The following is a 20,615-nucleotide window of genomic DNA, read 5'->3' as shown; positions in this document are numbered from 1 at the left end:
TCCCAGCACCCAGCTAATTGGCTGGGTGGCGGAGGCGCCTGATTGGCTGAGGCGCACCCAGGAGAATTGGTTGCCATGGCGGCGGCGGCAGGCCGGCCGCAGAGGCCAGAGGCAGTGGCAGGATCAGCCCGGCTGCGGAGGCAAGGCCCAGGAGGAGGGAAAGAAAGGGGGGGCAGAAGTGGCGGTGGGGAGGAGAGGCGGCTGGGGCAGAAGGTGGGTGGGGGGAGAGGTAACCGCTGGCCCCAAAGAGCACACAGATGCTCTGTGCGGGATCGGCTAGTTGTTAATATATTATTAGAGTAGCAGGCCTCAGAAAGTCTAAACCTGAATCTAACCTTCAGTAAAGGATTTTAAACCTCTCAAGGAAAACTCCCCCTGAACCGATTGATCACCAGGCACAGTGTTCTGCAATAGGTATTCCCGTCCCAGTCCACTTGCTGGTCCACGTAAAAACAGATCAATAAAATCAATAAATGTGAATTTCCCCACTCCAGTTTTGTCCTTCATCTGATTTTAAACCTATATAATTGAAAATGAAAAATGGAAACAAAAGTAAAATCTTAAAGATTATTCAGAAGCTTTCAAGATCCTGAGTCTAACCTAACAAAAAAATGAATTTGGAATGTTCTATAGTGCAAAATAGTATTTTTTATTTTTTTAAAAAAATGTTAAATATTCTAATTTTATCCACCCCAGTTTCCTGAGTAACTAATAAAAAATTCCATGCAGAATACTAAATGATACAAGTAATGAGTACAAATTCCATTAATAATGCTGTTTATTAAGCTGATGGACGAATAGAATCCAAAATAGACAAAAAAATTAAAATCCAAAAATCTAGAAAAATGCTAGAAATATTCAATGTCTTTAATATCCTTATTCTTATAGCAGGAACATGAAAAAGCTTCTGCTTCAAGCTTCCCCAGTAAAGAGCTATCTCTCCAATATTAATTTCATGGTGTAAATAACAGATGAAGGAATTTGGACAAAAGTACAGAATTTCAGTACTAAATACTGTTGGCAAGAAATGCAAACTCCATTAGTGGTGTTAAACTAATACACAGAAAAAGGGAAGAGAAAAAATAAATACAGAACTCTGTGCCAAATCCATGAAGCAAAATCTTAGGCAGGCCACAATAATCACTTCATACTGACTCTCTTCTCAATGCTGGCTGTCTTCTCGTTCCACAATATGACTAAATTACCTCCTGAAAAGTCCATGAAAAATATTCTCAGTTATATGAGTGTCAATAAAAACAAAAGGTATAACTACAACAATAGATCTAAAGTCTATTAAGAAAAGACAACAAGATAGATTTTGAACCCCCTATCCGGATCTCCAAAACATTTACGATACGATAAGTCTTTATTGTCATTGTCCTGTACAGAACAACGAGATTGAAAGAATCTACAACAACCTCTACAGGACCTAACAAGAAATAGCTAAATATATCGCAATATACCCCCCCCCATATACCCATTGCCCTAAAAAACTCTAAAAAGAAACACTAAAAAAAAAAACCTCTAAAAAACTGAAAACACAAAAACCCCGTCAGAAACTGTATTTTGTTGCATTCAAAGCTAAAACCACTTTTGGATAGAAACTATTTCTCAAGCGGCTGGTCCTGGCCTTTATGACCCTGTACCTCCTTCTCGAAGTCAGAAGCTGAAAGAGATCATTTCCAGGGTGCGTGGGATCCTGCACTATCTCTACCGCTTTGTTAAAACTCCTGGTGGCATAAATTTGGTCTAAAGTGGGAAGGGTACACCCAATTATTCTCTCTGCAGTCTTAACAACCTTGGACAGCAGTGCTCTTTCCCTGACTGTGCAACTCCCAAACCACACACAGATCCCATAGGTTAACACACTCTCTATGGTACAGCGGTAGAACATCAGCAGTAGATTATTTGGAAGACTATTCTTCCTGAGAATTCTCAAGAAGTATAATCTCTGCAGTGCTCTCTTCACCAAATCTTTGGTGTTTGCTCCCCAAGTCAGATCATCTCTCAACTCCATTCCCAGAAATCTGAACACTGAAACCCGTTCCACACAAATCCCTTCAATAATGAGTGGCTGAATGTCCGAATTGCATTTCCTAAAATCCACAATGATCTCCTTTGTTTTTTTTTAATTGAGGAATAAGTTATTCTCCCCACACCACTCTGTCAGCCGCTCCACTTCCTTTCTGTAGGCCGACTCCCCTTCTCCCCTTCTCCCGTTCTTCAGATTTACCCGAGAGAGCACATTGTGTCGGTGTTGAATCTTCTGTGAAACATGGCAGTCATAGTTTGTGCAAAATGGGGGCGCTTGGTCTGTAAGCAAAGGGGGTTCAGGAAAGGTTGGAGCCCAAGCAAGCCCTCAGAAGGCATTGGATTTCTCCAGCATTTGCTGGGAGCAGCTTTTCTCTTTTCCTCCCCTTCTTTCCTGTTTTGAAATTTCACTAGCAAATCTTAGTAGCATCCAGAGATCTAGAAAAGGGGGAGTGGGTGAGAAAGGGATATGGCAGACTGACACTTCCACTGGGGAGTTCTTCTTTTCATAGAAATGAGCCACCACCTTTCTTCCTCCTTCTGGCCACTGGGAGGGAAGCCGCTTGCTAGCTCCCTCCACTTTCGCTTTCACTTTCTCTCCTCTCCAGAAGGAGGGAGGGTTTTTTGTTAGCTTCCAAATAAAAACTGGCATTTTAACTGAAATTACAAATGGGACCATTTCAAACTGCTCCTGTCTTTAAGACAGAAGGACTTGTTTTTCATGGTTAAGAATTGGGAGATTCTTGCCTTCTATTTATGAGCAACTCAACAGGCACAGCTTGGGAACCAGGCCAGTCCAAAATAGCCAAGTACCTCTGACTCTCTGTATTTTGCCAGAGTTTGTGTTCCTTTATGAACCAGTTCAGATGGGGATTCCCAGCCAGTGCGGAACCAGATGTTGTTGAACTACGATTCCCATCACCCCCATGCTACAATTCATGGTTGAGGATGATGGGATTTGTCATTCAGCAACACCTGGAGTAACATGGCTGGGAACCCCTGCACTGTTAAGAAGAGACTTCCTTTCGCCCTCTAGGAGCACTGAGGCCTGGCAGTGCTGAGGTAAAATGAAGGGAGAGGCCACTGCCCGCTGGGAGGGACGAGGGAGGAGGCCATGGAGCCCAGGCCTCTGTGAGTGAGCCAGTCTCTCTCGTCACCTCAGAGACGTGAGGGACATCATCACTCCAGCACCAGAATGGCTGCCCTTCTCTGGCCAAGAGCTTTCTCCATCCCTGGGGGGCGGGTGGGGCAGATCTCACCAGCCCCGTCAGAAATTCTTCCCAGCGGTTTCTGAGGGGAAAGACTATTGAAAAGAAGAGGAGGAAGCAAGAAACAGCTTCCCGCTCTCTCCCTTTCTTCTCACAGCCACACTTCCGTTTCTGCACCAGGGAGAAAAATGAAAAATATCCCCACCTCATGCTGGCACACCATGTAGGAGGGCAACATTTTGGGGCTGGGAGAGTTTATTTTGAGTCCTAGATCCAGCTCCAGCTACAAGGACCTCGTGGTCTTCTCTCCCCTCCTCTCCCTTGCAACGTGACTTTCTGGGCCAGCATAGAAACTTGGGATCAGTCCTGCAGGGAGGTCCAGAGGGCAGGTTTCCTGCGTGTCCTTTTCCAAACCCCTTCCCAGCCCTCATGGCAAAGCAAGTCCGCACCACTCAGCCAGGCCTCTCCCATCATGGAAATCCCCTCAGCCCATGGGAGAGCGTTTGGACTCTGCCGGGGAAAAGTATATCATCTTTTTAAAAACTGATTCTTAAAACAGGCGGGCAGAGGCGCAACTATAGGGGGGGCGGGGGGGGCATGTGCCCCGGGCGCCATCTTTTCGGGTTCCATGGGGGGCGCTGCCATGACCATTTTTTTAAAAAAAAATTAATACAAATTTCTCCTGCTCAGTGCAGCAGCGCTGCAGCAGTCAAGGGAACGCGTCGGCGCCCCCTCCCCCACGAGCGGTCCCTTCCGCGCCACCCGTTGCTTTGCTGGCAGCCAGTCAGTGGCCTGGCTTGGCGGCGGCGGGCGCCGTGGCGGGCGCCTTTCATGCTGCTCACTGCGCCTGCCCTTGGCTGAGCCTTGCTCGCTCTGTCGCTCGCTTAGTCTGGAACAGCCAGAAAGAGGCCCTCAAGAGGCTTGCAAGCCAGAGGGTCTCTAGTCAGTGACACACACACGCGCGCGACTCAGCTGGCATGCCGAGTCGCGCTGCACATGCATGTGGTGCGTCCGTCCTCTTCTGTTCGCCTGCACGTGGTGGTGCGGTCACCGTCACGGAGGAAAGCGTGGTTGCTGGGGCTGGGGCTGCACTGCAGCAGGCGCAGGCAGGATGAGGAGGACACACAGGGACACCCGCACGGAAGAAAGGATTCGAAGCAGCAGACCAAGTATCAGGGTGAGAAATTGAATGAGTTGCAAAAACTACAGAAGCCACATGTGGGGGGAAAAATATTAAAGAATCAGGCCTTTATTTAGCTGCCCAACTATGGTCTCAGGTGCCTAACAGGTGTTAATGTTTGCATTATACTCTCCTCTCTCCGCCCCAAAAGAAAGAAAAACAATCATAAAGATTCTTTGGCACTCAATCTTAAATGCATGCATGTATATGGAACTGAGAGTCAATTCCCACAGCCTGGGTAGTACAGCAGTGTGAGCTGACTCAAGCAGTGTAACATAGCTGCCTGTGCATTGTTACAAGGTGTTTCAAGAGAGTTTTACCATGAGTTCTGCTTGCTGGCATGCTCGTTTTTGCACTGTGAAAGCTTGCCTTGTGATCTCAGTTTACGCTGAAGTGCTCCTATAACAGCTCCATCTCAGAAAAACCTGCAGTGTTAGCTTTAACAAGTGCCTGTGGTATCCTGCTAAAGACACAAAGTTTGGCAAGAAAAATGGGGGAGGGGGTTATATGCCAGGACCTTTGGAGATTGTGTCTTGCTTGTGAGGAAAAACCTAAGTATAATGTGGTGTGTATCATCAATCATTGCATCATAATTCTGTTGTCTGAGATACAAGCCAACTCCACAGGGTTGTTGCTTGTGAGGAAAAACCTAAGTATAATGTGGTGTGTATCATCATTGCATCATAATTCTGTTGTTTGAGATACAAGCCAACTTCACAGGGTTGTTGTGAGGAAAAAACACATGTGTGTCAGTCAGATGTATGCTGGGGGGGTGGCGGGGGGGCGCAATTTCAGTGCTTGCCCCGGGCACCGTTTTCCCTAGTCACGCCTCTGCAGGCGGGCTGGTGGGCGAAGCACAACCAAACGCAAGCAAATGGATTTGATGAGCCAGGGTGCAGCCATTTTGGCCCTCCCCTGGATGTAAGGCCACTAAGTCAGCTGAGGGCTTTAACTGCCAGCTTAGCTTAGCCTTCTGCTTGCAACAAATTCACCATGACTCCCTGTATGAATCACCTCTGTTTCCCCTTGAAAGAAGGAAGAAAATGGTTCTTTCTTCCTGGTTCTTGGTTCTGTAACTGCCAGAGATAAATGCAAAGCAGGTTAGGCTAAAAGGGCAGAGGGATCCTGTATGTTCAAGCATGTTTGCCTGACTAGCAGAAAGGGAGGAGGACTAGCGGAGTGCGATGAAGCTGACACTTTGTGTGGCTTTTCCTATATAACGCTGATGCTGAATGTGCTGGGTGTGCTTTTTGCTTTGGAAATGATTCCCTTGAGAACCATTTATTCTGCAGAATAAAAGCTGATTTCGAGATCTCCACCCTGGCTGTGTTTTATTGGCTCAACACATGCCAGGCAAGGACCCAGTTCTGGGACAACCGATTCACCCCACTAAAAATGCTCTATGACATCCAGGAGAAGCCTTTGAGCTGGAAATTGGCACAAGCTCTGACATTTGGGGGTAGAATTTGAAATGCAGAGGGAGTCCATTGTGTGCACGGACCCAGAATCATGTAGCCTCCCCGAATCCCCTTCCCTCAAAAGCAGCCCAAGCCCAACCGCCCATCCAAGAATGGCACCATGAGCTACGCCGCTTGGGTCTGAACTGTGGAGCTGCCGCCGGGTCGGAAGAGCTGGACTGGAGAGAGCTCGGCCGCGGAGGCCTGGTTTTGTGAGGGACGGGAGGAGAGCTTCACAGTGCCACTGTGGGGAGAGATGGGCGAGTGGGAAGCATGCGGCCATGTCCAGGTGCTGGGTGCACATCTCCTGCCCTCGGCATGCCTGGGCTCGCTCTCGGGGCCAAGCTCTGGGAGCTGCTTGCGGGTGCTCTGGCAACTGCAGTGAAGTGGATATTGACCTCCCCTTAAGGAGTCATTTAGAACTAGGTTTTGCCTGCTTAGGAACACATGGAGCTTCCATATCCTGAGTCAGACCTTTGCTCTATCTAGCTCAGTATTGTCTTCACAGACTGGCAGGGGCTTCTCCAAGGTCGCAGGCAGGAATCTCCCTCAGCCCAATCTTGGAGATGCCGCCAGGGAGGGAACCTGGACCCTTCGGAAGAGAAAGCACACCATCCGCGACCGAGCCGTGGGCTTTCCTGGCACCGGTCGGAGATGGGGGTGGCCACGCAGCCGTAGAGGGTAGGGCACCAATGTCCGCCTGCCCACCCTCAATTCCAACAGCATCCTGGCCAAGACCCCCTGGGCATGCATGAGACAGTCCACAGGCTTCAGCAAAGGGGATGAGCGCCGTGGTAAGGCAGAAATGAACACAGCCAGAAGGTGCCCTGCTCACCAACCCCACCTTGCAGCTTCTTCCCATGTGCAGAGGCAGATTCTTGCAGGTCTTGCATGTGCTCTGATGGCCAGAGAATACAGGACCCGGGGAATGAGCCAACTTCTCTTTTCTGATTGGCAAAGCACTGTGTGGGAGGGGCTTGCCACATCTGTCCTTAGCCTTATAGACAGATTTTCAAACCTCATTTTCCTACAGTATCTCTCTCCTTTGAGGTGTTATACTACTGTACGTCACTAGGGCCATACAAAACATTCTCCTGATGGACCTACAAGATGTAGCCCATCATGTTTGGGACTGGGGTGAGCTTTCATCCACGCTGAAGTGATCCACACCTGGTGGCTGTTGAATCATGGCCTCCAAATCCAAGCGCCCAATCGTTGGCAGAGTAATGCTCAGATGCATTATCTTCAGAAAGGTTCCCAATGGTGACATTGAGAAGCCCGGAAAAGCAGTGCAGAGCTTGCAGCAGGGCCGTCCCTGGGGGGATGTGGGGCTGTGCACCAATTGGAACATGTGGGACCTCCTTCTCTAGCTTCTGTTCGGCCCCAAGCAAGACCAGTTTCCAGGAGCTCCTAAGATGAAGCAAGATTCAACGGCTTAAAAGTGTATGCCAGCCAATCTTAACAACATGTAGCCAACACACTACCCTGTTTCCCTGCTAAAATGAGGGAATTCCATCTCCTTGTTTTCCTGCAGCCAATTCCCCGCACAACTGAGAGCCTGTGGGGGGCGGGGGGTAGTTAGAGGGCTGGATGAGACCTGGGTGCAAATCTTTCTCTATGCAGCCCTAACGCTCACTGGGTGACCTTCGGCCACTACACACTCTCTCTCTCTCATCCTCATCCTCACCCTCCTTACAAGACTGTTGTCAGAATAAATGTGGGGAGGCAGAACTGTGTACGCCATCCTGAAGGAAGGGCAGGATATCAGGGGCCTAAGAAAATACACATCTGTAAACATGCCATATGCTTATTTATGTTGAGTATTAGCCAATGGAAGCATTACATGTGCTGTGCATGCCAAAACAGAAGGAAAAGTCACCTATTTGCAATCAGGCCAAAGATATCTATTTCCCCCAATTGGGATTTCAAACTAGACAGCAGAGTGGCAGACACACCAACATTCCGTCTCACCCAGCACCGCCCAGCTCTGGCTGGCAGCAGTTTCCCTTTCCTCAAGCAATGACTCTTGGATCTTTTCCCTAGTTCCCTTTTCTTGATCTAAAATTGCCCCCCAAGCTTCGATTAGCCCTGTGGGACACAGAAATAGAGTTTCAGGAACAGCATCTCAGATCTATTTCTGAAAGAGATGGAATCTCTTATGGAGGCAGAACTGGAACACCTGTGGGCAAGGTTGACTCAGAATTACCAGTAGATAAATTGGTTTCACAAACCTGTGAAGGAAAAGAATCCAAAGGGGGCAATTCACCCCAAACTGCCCAATGGAACTCCATGGAGCGGAATGTTCATGGACTCCAAGAGCAGTTTACAGGCAACCAGCTGGGCAGAGCTAATGGGACTCAGTATTCTGAGTAAACTTTCTTTCCCAGTTTATTAAGTCCCTTGAGAAAGAGAGACGTGGGGATCCTTCGTCCTGCAATGAAGCTTGAAGGCTGACCCACCAAATGCCTAGTGCAGGGGTTCCCAACCTGTAAAACTCCAGATGTTGCTGGACTACAACTCCCATCATCCCCAGCTTCAATTGATGGTGGCTGGGGATGATGGGAGTTGCAGTCTGGAGTCCCACAGGTTGGGAACCCCTCGCCTCGTGGATTCTTGCCTGGATGCACCCACATGGACACCATGGGGCATCGTGGCTGGGGCCAGCATCTCCATCTTCCTCATCTTCACCTGGGCCTCCAAGACCAAGGAGGAGTGTGGGTGCACAGACGGCAAGTTGGAGGGCAGCACAATTGCTGACGTTGCACAACACCACAACTGATCAGGTGGTGGCGGCAGTTCTGTCAAAGCGTCAGCCTCCGGTTCCCATTTCCCGCCTTTGTAGAGCTTGAACCCAAACGAGATGGCCTGAACTCTGCTCGGAAACTGGCCGGTTTCTTGTCTGCCCTCGAGAGTGTGCTGCTTGTACACTTCATGTCTGGGGCCAGGAGTTCCGCGCAAGGGGTCGCGCAGATGCTTATGCCAAGTGGTGTTTACGGCTATTCATTCAGGGCCAAAGAGAAACTTCCTCCGTGCTTGCCCGGCATGGGGAAAGGGGGCAAAAGGGCAGTGCTTGGTTCTGGCCAAGTGGCCTCAGGAGAGCTGGCCCATGGTAAGGCGGAAATGAACAGGGAAGAAATGAACACAGCCAGAAGGTGCCCTGCTCACCAACGCCACCTTGCAGCTTCTTCCCAGGTGCAGAGGCAGATTCTCGCCGGTCTGACTTGCATGTGCTCTGATGGCCAGAGAACACCGGACCAGGGGAATGAGCCAGCTTCTCTTTTCGGAAAAGCAGGCCAAGGAGAGGAATGGAATCAGATCGAAGCAATCTGTGGCTTCTGCATAGAGGAAGCGGTTGCTCAGTGTGCGGATCTCTCTTCTTATCAGAGTGGGTCAGTTTTCCATTTCCAGCTCCTCATTAAGTTGCACCAACTGGGGCGTTTTGTGTGGTCATCATTAGCTCTCAACACTTTTTAGCAGACACCTCTTTGATGGCGGCCTGTCCCCTAACCTGGGAAAGCCTCACCATCCTGAATTTCTGGTGCGTCCGTTGGGGCTGCTCTTAAGGACACAGGGCATGGCTAAGAAAAGCAGTTGGCCACCCTGAATGGCAGTGGCGTGCCCTGAGGGCAGCTGGTAGGCCTGTGGGTCCTCTGGGTTTCTACAAGGTTGCAGAAAAGTGAAACAGGATGGGGCCTAACCCTCGGGTTCCACAACTGTATCAAATGCAAACGCCCCCCCCCATGAGAGATGTTGGAGTGGTCACTCTTTCTTTCCCATGATGCCTCTTCTTAGGAGACACCAAGGCTCCAAGAGTAGCTTTCCTACCCCACTTCCAGCTCCCCAGTCCACAGCCTCTGCTGCCAGCAGTCAGCATCTCTCCCCTCCCAGCTGTCTCTGCCTGGCCAGCTCCCATCCCCCCATAGAACTGAGCTGAGAGTTCCGGCATCCATGGAGATGGAGAAACGCAAAAGACAGTTGGCCAGAAGACAGTTGGCCAACTGCTTGCTTGCTGACCTGAAGCGAGATGGCCTTCTTCATCTGGGTTTTGGCTTTGGCCATGACAAGCCTCATTGTCTTGGTCTATATCTACCGGAAAAAGGGCGGTTCAAGGCGGAGGAGACAGGTAAGAAGGGTTGCGTTTTGCCAAGTGAACCCTGGGTGGTGGGTCAAAAGTGGTTTCTCCTAATTTTTTGTTCACTTGTTCTTTTCCTAAAATCATTTCATGCTGGACATCAGCCAATGGCAAATCAAAGAATTTGTATCCATTTCTGCAGGGGTTTCGGGCTTTTTATGTTGCTGCATTCTAATTAATGTCCCCTGCCTCCTGGAGGGTTTCCATCACTAGAAAGAAGCGCGCACCCCTTTTTTGTGGTACCATTTGTGCTTCTGAAGCTTTACTCTAGAACATTTTTCCGGTGTCCTCTCTTTTTTGATACACTCTATCTAAACTATCATCTGACATATGGATAACAAAGGTTTTCTCAACCAATTTCCTCAGAAGTCTTCAAATAGTGAAACTAGTGTCAGAATATATTGCTTGCCTCTGTCTTTGTAAATAACATTTCTTTTTTTAAAAAAGAGAGACAATGAACTGTTCTTGAGGCTTCTTGGTTCACTTTTTGTTTTAGCTTTTGCTTTTGATCCACCTCTTTATGTTTTAAAAACCAAAGTGCCTAGCCATTCCTTGTGTTCTGTTTGGGACTGCTTTGTTTGACAACCCTGCATTTAGCCATAGCTGCAGATTGTAGTCCCATGCCATTCTGCATGCAATTGGATCGTTTTAGTCAAGCATTTGGACATGTCTATCCCACTCCTCCTCTGCGGGGTCTGGTGTGGTCTACATGCTTATGGTTATCCTCACAACCACCCTGTGAGGTAGGGTGGGCTGAGAGCCAAGGTAGTGGCCCCGAAGCACCCAGTAAGTTTCATGGCTGAATGGGGATTGGAACTGGGGACTCCCCAACCGCGGTCAAGACGGACACCTTACTAAGGGCTGCATGGATGTCTTTGTCACAATGTCCCTTTGAAAGGAAAGCCTTGGTTCTTGTACTTGTCTCTCCTGTTCACCTGCTACACAACGTTACATGTGTCCTGCAAGTTCTGATGTGGCAAAGACAGGGAGAGGAAGGTGGGGTTGCCTTTCTCTTCTTTCCCCAGCCCACTCCACCCTCCTGCAGTCTCTCTAGAAGGGCTCGAAGAGGAGGACGGGCTCCCTGGTTCTCACCTGACTCGTGTCGCAGGGGCATCCCCTCTTGGCGGTGGGGGCCTTTCTGTCCCTGCCTTCTGATACAGTAGAGGGGAGGGCATCCAGCGAGGACCTGAAGAACACGGCCTCAGGCAGGTCAGGACCTTGGAGATCTCCAGGCAGGGACAGTTGAACAGGAGGGGACACCAGAGCTGGAGTGGTGTTGCTCCAGCCATGTTGACAAGCCCACTGCAGGCTTTGATCTCTTGCCAGCTAGTTAGGGTGGTTGTGCAGCATCCTTCCAGGAAGGCTTTGCTGCTGCTCTGCATGGCAGCCACCATCTGAGGAAATGCATGTTGCGTCCTCTGTGTTCCGAGCCTGTTCTGAACCTTTCTGTCTCAGCTACGAAAGAAGCGGCGTGTCCGGGTGGACCATCGGCGTTTACGTAAGCGGCCCTCTAAAAAAACTGAACATCAGATGCCAGGACCTGTTTACGTAAGTTTTATGCAAGCGTCACATTCCCTCCAGCAGAAGAATGGGGGTCAGAACCCATGGGGGGTGGGCCGCATCCTTGGGCCATGGAGGGATGGAAGATCTTTCTCCCATTCCCCTTGTGCAAGGGGTCCCACTGAAGTGGGGCTGTCAGTTACTGAGGTTTGGGGACTTCCTAACACTGAGTCAGGGATAGGAGGATGGAAGCTATGCCTCCTCCCCCCACTTCTGGGCATCACAGCTGTGCCAGGGCACAGTAGGGAAAGCAAAAGAAGGATGCTGTGGAGAGAGCCATTGACACATCTGGCACTGTCCATCTTGCATCAGTTGGTCCAAAGAGACCCCCTCAGTGGAAGACTTTCCAGGATGAAGTACTCCTCAGTCTTAGGCCAGCGATGGGGTCCATCCGTGCAGAGCATGTCTCTGCTCCTTGGGCTCATCCCAGGCCTACTTGCAGACTCTGGTGTAAGGCTTGTGATAAGAGCTTGTTTACCCCACAGACTTCGGTTGGATCAATCTTCACGGCCCTCCTACCCTGCCCCCACTCCCGAGCAAAATTTTTGTTTGGTTGTGTAAGCATTGCCACTGCAGGTCATGGAGCAATTAATACATTCTGAGTAAGACAGGTCTCTCTTTTCAAGACATTACAGAAATAGCTTGGGAAAGAACATGACGGATAGGTTGATCGAATATTCACCCATGCATTTAATAGATGGGATAAGATAATTCTCCAGAATGTTCTCTTCAGCTCTAATCAATGCATTGGTCAGTATTCTTTTCTAAGTCGGCACTTGTGATCCTTTCAGGGCAGTCTTTCCAAATCGTGATCAAATGGGTTGGCTGGTGGGGTAGTGTATGCAGGCACCATGAGTAAAGGGTGCACCTTGAAGTATAGCTCAGCCCCCAGATGCTGCTGCAGGCCTGTTCTAAGGGCCCTATTCAAGAAGCCAACACTTGTGTGCACCTTGTGAAGTTTCAATGGATAACACACCACAGAGCTGTCCTCATGGCTATTAGTTGGTGGGACAAGCTCCCAGACTCTTTCAGGAGCTCTGCACCCTCCCAAGCGCCAATCACATACCAGTCAAAAACCTCATCAGAGAAGAGGGAAAGGAATGCATGGGAGGCGTGTGCAGACTCTGACAGTGTCATCCTACCCAGTACTTTCCCGGAGCATAGGAGCAAAGTTGGAGGAAATGCCTTCAGAGTATCAGGAGGAATCCAGACCTCAGAGCAGTGACCTTGACTCTGTTCCAAGCAGGGGCCATTGGGGCAGAAACCCTTCAGCCTGAGAGCCATTCCCCACTGTGCTGACCTTGGCATGGCCCTGCTCTTTTCTCAGTGCTGGGAGGGCCCTTTCAGAGAGAAGGAGCCCTCTCGGAAGAGCTCTCTGGGAAGGCTGAAGTTCCAGCATGCCTGCCAACTTGGAACAGGGGCTCAAGGGGGTTCCTTTTTCCTTGGGGGAGCACACACACATATATAAACACTCTGGCCTGTGCAGATGGCAGCACTGCACAGTGGGTATGGTCATCCACACATATGGGTCCAGGGCCCTTGTGCCGCATCGTTCCACCAGTGCTCTCCTGCTGCTCTGAATGTCAGCCACCATCTGAGGAAATGCAGTTCCAGCCCTCCAGGTACCGAGCCTGTGCCCAACCTTTCTCTTGCAGGTGGAACAGCCTTGGCTTACGGAGTGTCTGTCACAGGGTGACTGCTACTTTAAATGTAGACAGTGGCGAAAAGAAAAACCTGCCCACCACATGAGGAAACCTCTCAGCGTACGTTCTATGAAATCTTACCTTCCTTACAGAAGAGGGATGGGGGCCAGAACCCGAGGGAGGGGGGCTGCATCTGGCACTGTCCGTCTAACATCAGTTGGTTCGCATGTCCTCCCACCCTGGAAGCCTTGTCAGGCTGAGGTGATCTTCTGCCTTAGGCCAGATCTAGGGATGGTCAAGTGCAGTAGTCCCATGATCATTCCTGTGACTTAGCTGAGATTTCAGAAGTGGGTCTGTGTCCTTTTCTTGATTTCTTTTAGAAGTTGAGACAAAGTCAAGATGGCACAGGGGCTCAAGGGGATTCCTTCTCCCTTAAGAGAGCACACACACACACCCTGGTGGGTCAGGGCTAGACAAGCACATGGGGGTCAATGGGGCCGTACACAAAAGATGCTTCCTGACTGCCTCAGGAAGCTCTGGGGGGGGGGCAAATTATGGCAGGAAGATCAGGACCTTGGGTTGCTCCAGGCAGGGACCATTGAACCAGACGGAGAGACCAGAGCAGGGTAGAGGTTGCCTCAGCAATGTGGACAAGCCCACAGCAGGCTTAGATGACTTGCTGGCTAGTTAGGGTGGCTGTCTAGCACAACAGTTTTGCGTTTGTGCAGCATCTATCCAGCAGCGCTCTGCTGCTGCTCCGGATAGCAGCCACAGTCTGAGATCATGCATCTTCATCCCTCCGGGTACCGAGCCTGTGCTGAACCTTTCTGTTGCAGGTCCAAGATCTTTGGCTCACTATAGGACTGGGTGGATTTCTCCCGGAGCATGAGCGCTGGCTGCAAGAATTTCTCTGTGGCACGATGAGACCTATGCTGGTACGTATTATGCATTCCCTACGGAAAAGGAACGGGGGTAACAACCCAAGGGATGGCCCGCATCCTCAGGATAGGGTGGGAGTGCTAAATCTGCCACCCATTCCACTGGTGCCAGGGGGACCGGTAAAGTGGGGCTATCGGGGTCTAAATATGGGTACTTTTTATGGGACAGGGCAGTTAATCAGAAAAGAATCCCACCTCTCCTTTTCACCCTGGGGGGCTTCACACTGCTGTGCATCACAGCCAAAGCTGCACACAGGCCCAAGAAACAATTTGCTAGGGTTGGAGCTAGACTGACACATTGGGGTGATGGGGAGTGCCACTGAAGAAAAGGCAGCTGAGCAAGATTCTAGCAGGCAGATCAGGACCTTGGATAGCTCTGGGCAGGGACAGTTGCACTGGAGGGAAAAACGGGATCAGGGTAGACCTTGCTTCAGCAGTGTTGACAAGTCCACTGCAGGCTTCGATCTCTGGCTGGCTAGCACAACAGTTTTGCCATATACTGAGTGGCAGTATACCGTTGGTCCATCTAGCTCAGTATTGTCTACAAAGAGTGGCAGCGGCTTCTCCAAAGTTGATTGTTCAGCATCATTCTAGTAGCACTCTGTGGTTCTGGATGCCAGCCACCATCTGCGGAAATGCATTTTTGGTCCTCGGGGTACTGAGCCTGTGCTGAACCTTTCTGCCTCAGATCCAAGAGCCTCAGCTTGCCCCAAGACTGGGTAGATCTTGCCATGGGAGTGAGCATCACCTAAGGAATCTGAACATCTCATGCCAACACCTACAGTGGGTATTGGAAAGAATCACCCCCTTTGATAGACCTTAAATTCTGGTTCCCTTAAATCCTCAAATGAAAACACAAAGAAAATTCCCTTCACCAGCTGTACTTATCCAATGCAACCTATAACATCCAACTGAGAAACATCACAATTACAGTCCAGAAAAAGTGTCAGAAACAAAAAACAAGAATTACTGAGATTGAAAAAGGATCACCCCCCCCAATGTCAATATTTTGTTGAACCACCTTTTGCTTTAATAACAGCCTTGCGTCTGTTGGGATACTTCTCTATCAACCTTGCACATCTAGACAGAGCAATATTTGCCCACTCCTCCATACAGAACTGTTCAAGTTCGATCACATTGGATGGTAGGTGTTGGTGGACTGCTATCCTCCCTGGATCCGGTCGGCCCTCCAAACTGGATGGAAGAGCAAAAAAAAAGCAAAAGGTGGTTCAACAAAATATTGACATGGGGTGGGGGGTGATCCTTTTTCAATCTCAGTAATTCTTGTTTTTTGTTTCTGACACTTTTTCTGGACTGTAATTGTGATGTTTTTCAGTTGGATGTTATAGGTTGCATTGGATAAGTACAGCTGGTGAAGGGAATTTTCTTTGTGTTTTCATTTCAGGATTTAAGGGAACCAGAATTTAGAGAATTTAGAGAACCAGAACCAGAATTTAAGGTCTATCAAAGGGGGTGATTCTTTCCAATACCCACTGTAAGACCCAAGAAGTGCTCGGCATTTGAGTTATAAATCTCTCAAATTCTGCCACATCTCTGACAATACCACCTTGCTTTTGTATTTCCTTCTGTGCTATGCTCTTGATTGGTGAATCTTGAAACCAGCCTCCACTGCAAACTCCAGCCCTGTCCACCACCAAGGCCGAACGGACCCGACCCTACTTTGTGGTAAGCACCCTCCCTTTCCAGGGAATCCAGGGCTCTCTACTCCTGTGGGATGGAGTTTGGCATCTCTCTCTCTCTCTCTCTCTCTCTCTCTCTCTCTCTCTCTCTCTCTCTCATATCCCCCTATTTCTCCAGCAGTATTGGGGACACTTATCTATCACTCTCACGTTTCCAATGCTTCTTTATCTTCTCATTCTGTACTTCAAGATCATCTTCATCTTGCCATCCTCTTCACTTTCCATACATGTAGAGATCTCTAGTTGCTTCAGTTTCCGGGTTTCAAGGGTTGTTGCAGTGGTGGTGGTGGAGATGATGATGATGAGAACAACAACGAAGAATTACATGTGTAAACCTGACTCTGACTTGGCTGGCAAATGGCTCTTTTGTTCCCCCAGGAGACAGACCCTAACCACCCCAATCTGTCCTGTGGCCCTAACCGGAGAGCATTGCACTTACAGCAGGTGGGCCGAGCAAAAGTCCTGAGGCGCTTTCGCAAGCTGGCTGAGGTGAGGAAATTAGAAATACACAGACCCCCACTGAGAACCAAGAGCAATGGGGCAAGTTTTTCCCTGCGCTCAGCCCCTTTGCTGAATTGTATGGCTTGGCTAAGGCAGAATTCAGGGGGTCTTGGCCTGGGTGCCGTTGGAACTGGGTGTGGGCAGGAGGAGATTGGGGCCCCCCTCCATACTCTCCCAGTCCCAGCACAAAAGCACCACCTCCACCCTGTGGGAAGCACTGCCCCTCCAGCATGGGTGTGCCTAGACTGGGTAGAGTACTAGCAGCTTCTCCTTTTCCAAGCCAACATGGCCATCCTCATGTTCCACCATGGCCTGGGAAGCTCACGGCTCCCTGGTAGATCCCAGTAGACCCTCTTCACACCTTTCTTCCTGCCCTTGAATCCATCCTGGAGAACGTATCTCCAGTTTGTATATGAGACCCAAGAAGTGCTCGGCCTTTGAGTGATTAATCTTTCAAATTCTGCCAAATCTCTGAGAATATCACCTTGTTTTTGTATTTCCTTCTATACTGTGCTCTTGATTGGTGAATCTTGAAACCAGCCTCCACTGGAAACTCCAGCCCTGTCCACCAGCAGGACCGACCCAACCCAACCCTACTTTGTGGTAAGCAACCTCCCTTTCCAGGGAATCCTGGGCACTCTAGTTCTTTGGGGCAGAATTTGGCATCTCTCCCTCCCTCCCTCCCTCTCTCTTTCTCAAAAGAAATGCCACATACCTCATCTGCCCACATGTTTGAAGTATAGCCCCCTATTTCTCAACCAGTATTGGAGACACTTATTTATCTCTCAAACATTTTCAATGCCTCTCTGTCTTCCCATTCTGTACTGCAAGATCTGACTTAGCTTCAAACTTCATCTTCCTTCCTCTTCAGTTTCCATACATGCAGGGGATCTCTGGTTGCTTCTGTTTCTGAGTTTCAAGTGCTCCTGCAGTTATGATGATGATTGATTTCATGTATATAACAGACTAGGAACATAGGAAGCTGCCATATACGGAGTCAGGCCATTGGTCCATCTTGCTCAGAATTATCTACACAGACTTTCAGCAACTTCTCCAAGGTTGCAGGCAGGAATCTTTCTCAGCCCTACCTTGGAGATGCCAGGGAAGGAACTTGGAACCTAGATGCTCTTCCCAGAGCAGCATTCTCTTCCCCGGAGGGGAATATCTTACAGTGCCCAAACTTCTAGTCTCTGTCTTGGTTGACGAATGTCTCTTTTATTCCACCAGGCTCCCCAAAACCAACAGGTCTGCCTTACCTGTGGCCTTGACCCCACAACAACATTTTTAAAAAAGAAAGGGAGGTTCGAGACATTGAAACGCTTCCGTAAGATGAATGAGGTGAGGAAATCAGAAGTAAACGGAGTACCAAGTTCTCTGGGACAAGCTTTTCCCTGCACTCTGCCTCTTTGTGGAAGCGTGTGGGTTGTCTAAGGCAGGCCCCAGTAGGGCCTTGGCAGTCTGGAAAGTGGGGAGGAGGTGAGAGCTGGTCTGGTGGGCGCCTCGGGGACATCTTGCCCCCTTGGAAGAGGACAGCAGCTCCTTCCAAGCACAAGTGCAGATTACTCCATTTTCAAAGTCTGCATGCCTTGGTGAAGACAAAGGAGTAGGTGTGGAGGAAGCGCCTCTTGGGAAGTGTCGCCTCGGTGTGCAGCAGCTGTGAAAAGGACAATTTCCATGCAAAGGTTCACCAGGAAGGGGACTGAGAACAGAGCTGCTAATATCATCACCCCTTGAGACATCCACATTTGGAGTCATACTCTGTACAGTTCTGGTCACCATATCTCTCAGAGGACATTCTGGAGGTATGAAAGGTACAGAAGAGGAAACCGAGAGGATCAGGGGGCTGGAGCACCTCCCTTATGAGGCTCAGTTTCCACATCTGGGGCTTTTTAGTTGAGGGGAGAAGGCAACGAAGGGGAGCCATGATTGAGGTTTATCAAATGATGGTGTCTAGAACGTGGAGAGTGAGAAGAATTTCTTCCCCTCTCATAAGACTGGAACCAGTGGCCATCTCATGAAAATGATTGCCAAGTCATTCAGGAACAGCAGAAGGGAGTCCTTTTGGACACAGTGTATCATGAATCTAGGGAATACTCTGCCACAGGATGCGGTGCTGGCCACCAGCTTGGAGGGCTTTAAAGGGGACTCTGGCCATTTCACAGAGGACAGGCCTATCCATGGCCACTAGTCTGGATGGCTGTAGGTCACCTCCAGGCTCAGAGACAGGATGCCCCTGAGTAGCAGTTGCAGGGAGCCGTGGCAGGGGAGGGGGCAGGCCTTCACCTCTGGCCTGGGGGCTTCCCAGAGGCAGCAAATGGCCAGGGTGGGAAACAAGAGGCAAGACAGGATAGCATGTCTTTCTTGAAGGATCTCCTCTGAAAAAGGGCAGGGTCAGGGAAGACCCCCTCCTTGTGCAGCCATTAAAACTCGTCTTCACTCATGAATCCTTTGTCTGGGATGACATCCTCATGTCTCTCTCTTTTCTACCTTTAGAAGAAGAGCAGGAAGAGGAAAAGGCCATATGATCCAGGAGAAGGCCCAAGGTAACTTTGTTTGAAGCTTTCCTGATGTATAAATCTCCTTCGAAAGGAAGGCCAGGGTGGGGTGGGGGATTTGAAGCACAGCCAGAGCTTTGGTCCTCCCAGACCAGGACTGGCATCAACGACTAGCAGCAGCTCTGCAGGGTCACAGGCAGAAAAAATAACTTGGCCCGGGGCAGAAATCTCTTGTGGGGTCCTCCGCGATGCATCAAGGTGGTTCATGCCCTCTGGCATCTGGACGAGTCTCCCTTTCTGGCCTGGGGTTCTGGTGTGGCCTCTCCCTGATCCACCTTTTGTCCACAAGGGGGAAACGTTCTTGGATGGGGGAGCATTTGTTCACCTGATTAGTGCCCACCCTGCGCCATGGGAAGGGGTACAGGTTGGTCAGCTCCACGGAGATGTCGGAACTAGGCCTGAGGCCGGGCCTGAAAGCCATGGGGCTAGGCTCGGTGCTTTCCTGGATCTGAACGGGCGGAAGCCTGCAGAGCAAACCCTGGCCAGCCACAGGGCCTGATTCCTTTCCTCCTCTCTCTTTTGCAGGATCAAACGGAGGAGAATCTGGCCCTAGTGACGTTTGTATTTCATGTTATTACATATACTTTTTTTAAATTATATATCCAAGTCAACTTGTACAAAATCCCCCTCCCCTTGGCCTCGTGCGGAGGGGAGGGAGTTTGTCCCAGCCATGCCCCGCACGAGGCCCAAGAAGCGGGCCGATTGGCTCCCTTGAAATTGGAGGCGTGGTCTCGGCCGTAATCGGCCGATCCACGCCCCAAGCTCTTCAGTTTTGCCTTGGCAATCCCCTCCCTCCCTTCCTTCCCTGATGCAGAGCGGGTCTAGCGGCTGGTCGCCTGCGGGGGCCGAGTAGGAATTTTTTGCTCTCAACGCATTGGCCACCGTTGGGGGTTTTTTCGCCTACTCCGTTCTGTACTCAGGTGTTTAGTTAGAGTTAGAGTTGGCAGTAACAGTGCGGGCTGAGGGGTAAGTTGAGGGTTAGAATATCGGTGAGCACCCTTGGATATTTAAAGGTTGATTGGTCAATTGCTCCTTTGTGGCCTGTGCGGCACGGGGAGAATAGATTGCCATGAAACCTGCTTCAGGACTTCACCAACCTTTGGGCTGTGCAGTCCAGGGTGGGTGAAGACCTTGAAGTATCCAGATCCCCTCTTCTAAAGGGGGCGATTGGCTTTGAAGGAATTAGGCGGGGCGTACCTGCCTGTTTCCTGAGCCAGGGTGTGTCGCCCAGTGAGGCGATGGGTAGGACGTTAGAGTCCTAGCCCCAGACTAAGGGCCCGCACTGTTCTCTAAGGGTGATTAATCACCTGGCGTTCTAGTCCGCCATGTCTGTTGTTTCTTTAATAAAATTGTGGTCCTTTCACCCATAAAAAGTCTACGTGTCTTCTTGGGCTGGGGTCTGGGGACAACCTACTATTTGTTTCTTTATTTACTTCTACTCCTACTTGGATTGATATGCTGTTGCTATACTGGAACTGCATTTGACCTGACCACTGTGAAATTGCCTTCCGCTGCCATTGGTTCACCATATTTAAAGCAGCAAGTAGTTCCAAAGGACTTGCTTCTATGTCTTCATCCTTGTTGACCATCCACACTTTTTATAGTACCTGTATAAGTCTTTTCAAAAAGAAAGCTGGTTTACTAGCACAGAAAGGATCAGTTTGAGAAGGTTCATCAGTGTCCTTGAAGGTGGTCTTTGTGGGCATGAAG

General features: G+C 49.8%; 1 protein-coding gene across 2 annotated transcripts; it reads left to right on the top strand.

Moving 5' to 3' along the window:
* The first annotated feature begins 239 nt into the window (after positions 1–239).
* LOC128335314 (uncharacterized) lies at positions 240–20,265 on the top strand. Of its 2 annotated transcripts, none has more exons than XM_053273339.1 (10): positions 240–4,416; positions 11,464–11,556; positions 13,224–13,331; positions 14,048–14,146; positions 15,773–15,835; positions 16,228–16,338; positions 16,891–16,953; positions 17,578–17,688; positions 18,844–18,893; positions 19,431–20,265. In XM_053273339.1, exons 1-10 carry the CDS (start codon positions 4,240–4,242, stop codon positions 19,456–19,458), a joined length of 903 nt encoding a protein of 300 aa, XP_053129314.1. In that variant the 5' UTR covers positions 240–4,239; the 3' UTR covers positions 19,459–20,265. The 2 variants fall into 2 exon arrangements, with proteins under 2 accessions (XP_053129314.1, XP_053129315.1); XM_053273340.1 differs by lacking the exon at positions 240–4,416 and adding an exon at positions 9,535–9,999.
* Positions 20,266–20,615: the final 350 nt, after the last annotated feature.

Source organism: Hemicordylus capensis, chromosome 11 (assembly GCF_027244095.1).
Source record: "Hemicordylus capensis ecotype Gifberg chromosome 11, rHemCap1.1.pri, whole genome shotgun sequence".
Lineage (NCBI taxonomy): Eukaryota > Metazoa > Chordata > Lepidosauria > Squamata > Cordylidae > Hemicordylus > Hemicordylus capensis.
The sequence above is the reverse complement of the archived record's forward strand: the minus strand, read 5'-3'. Positions and strand labels throughout refer to the sequence as shown.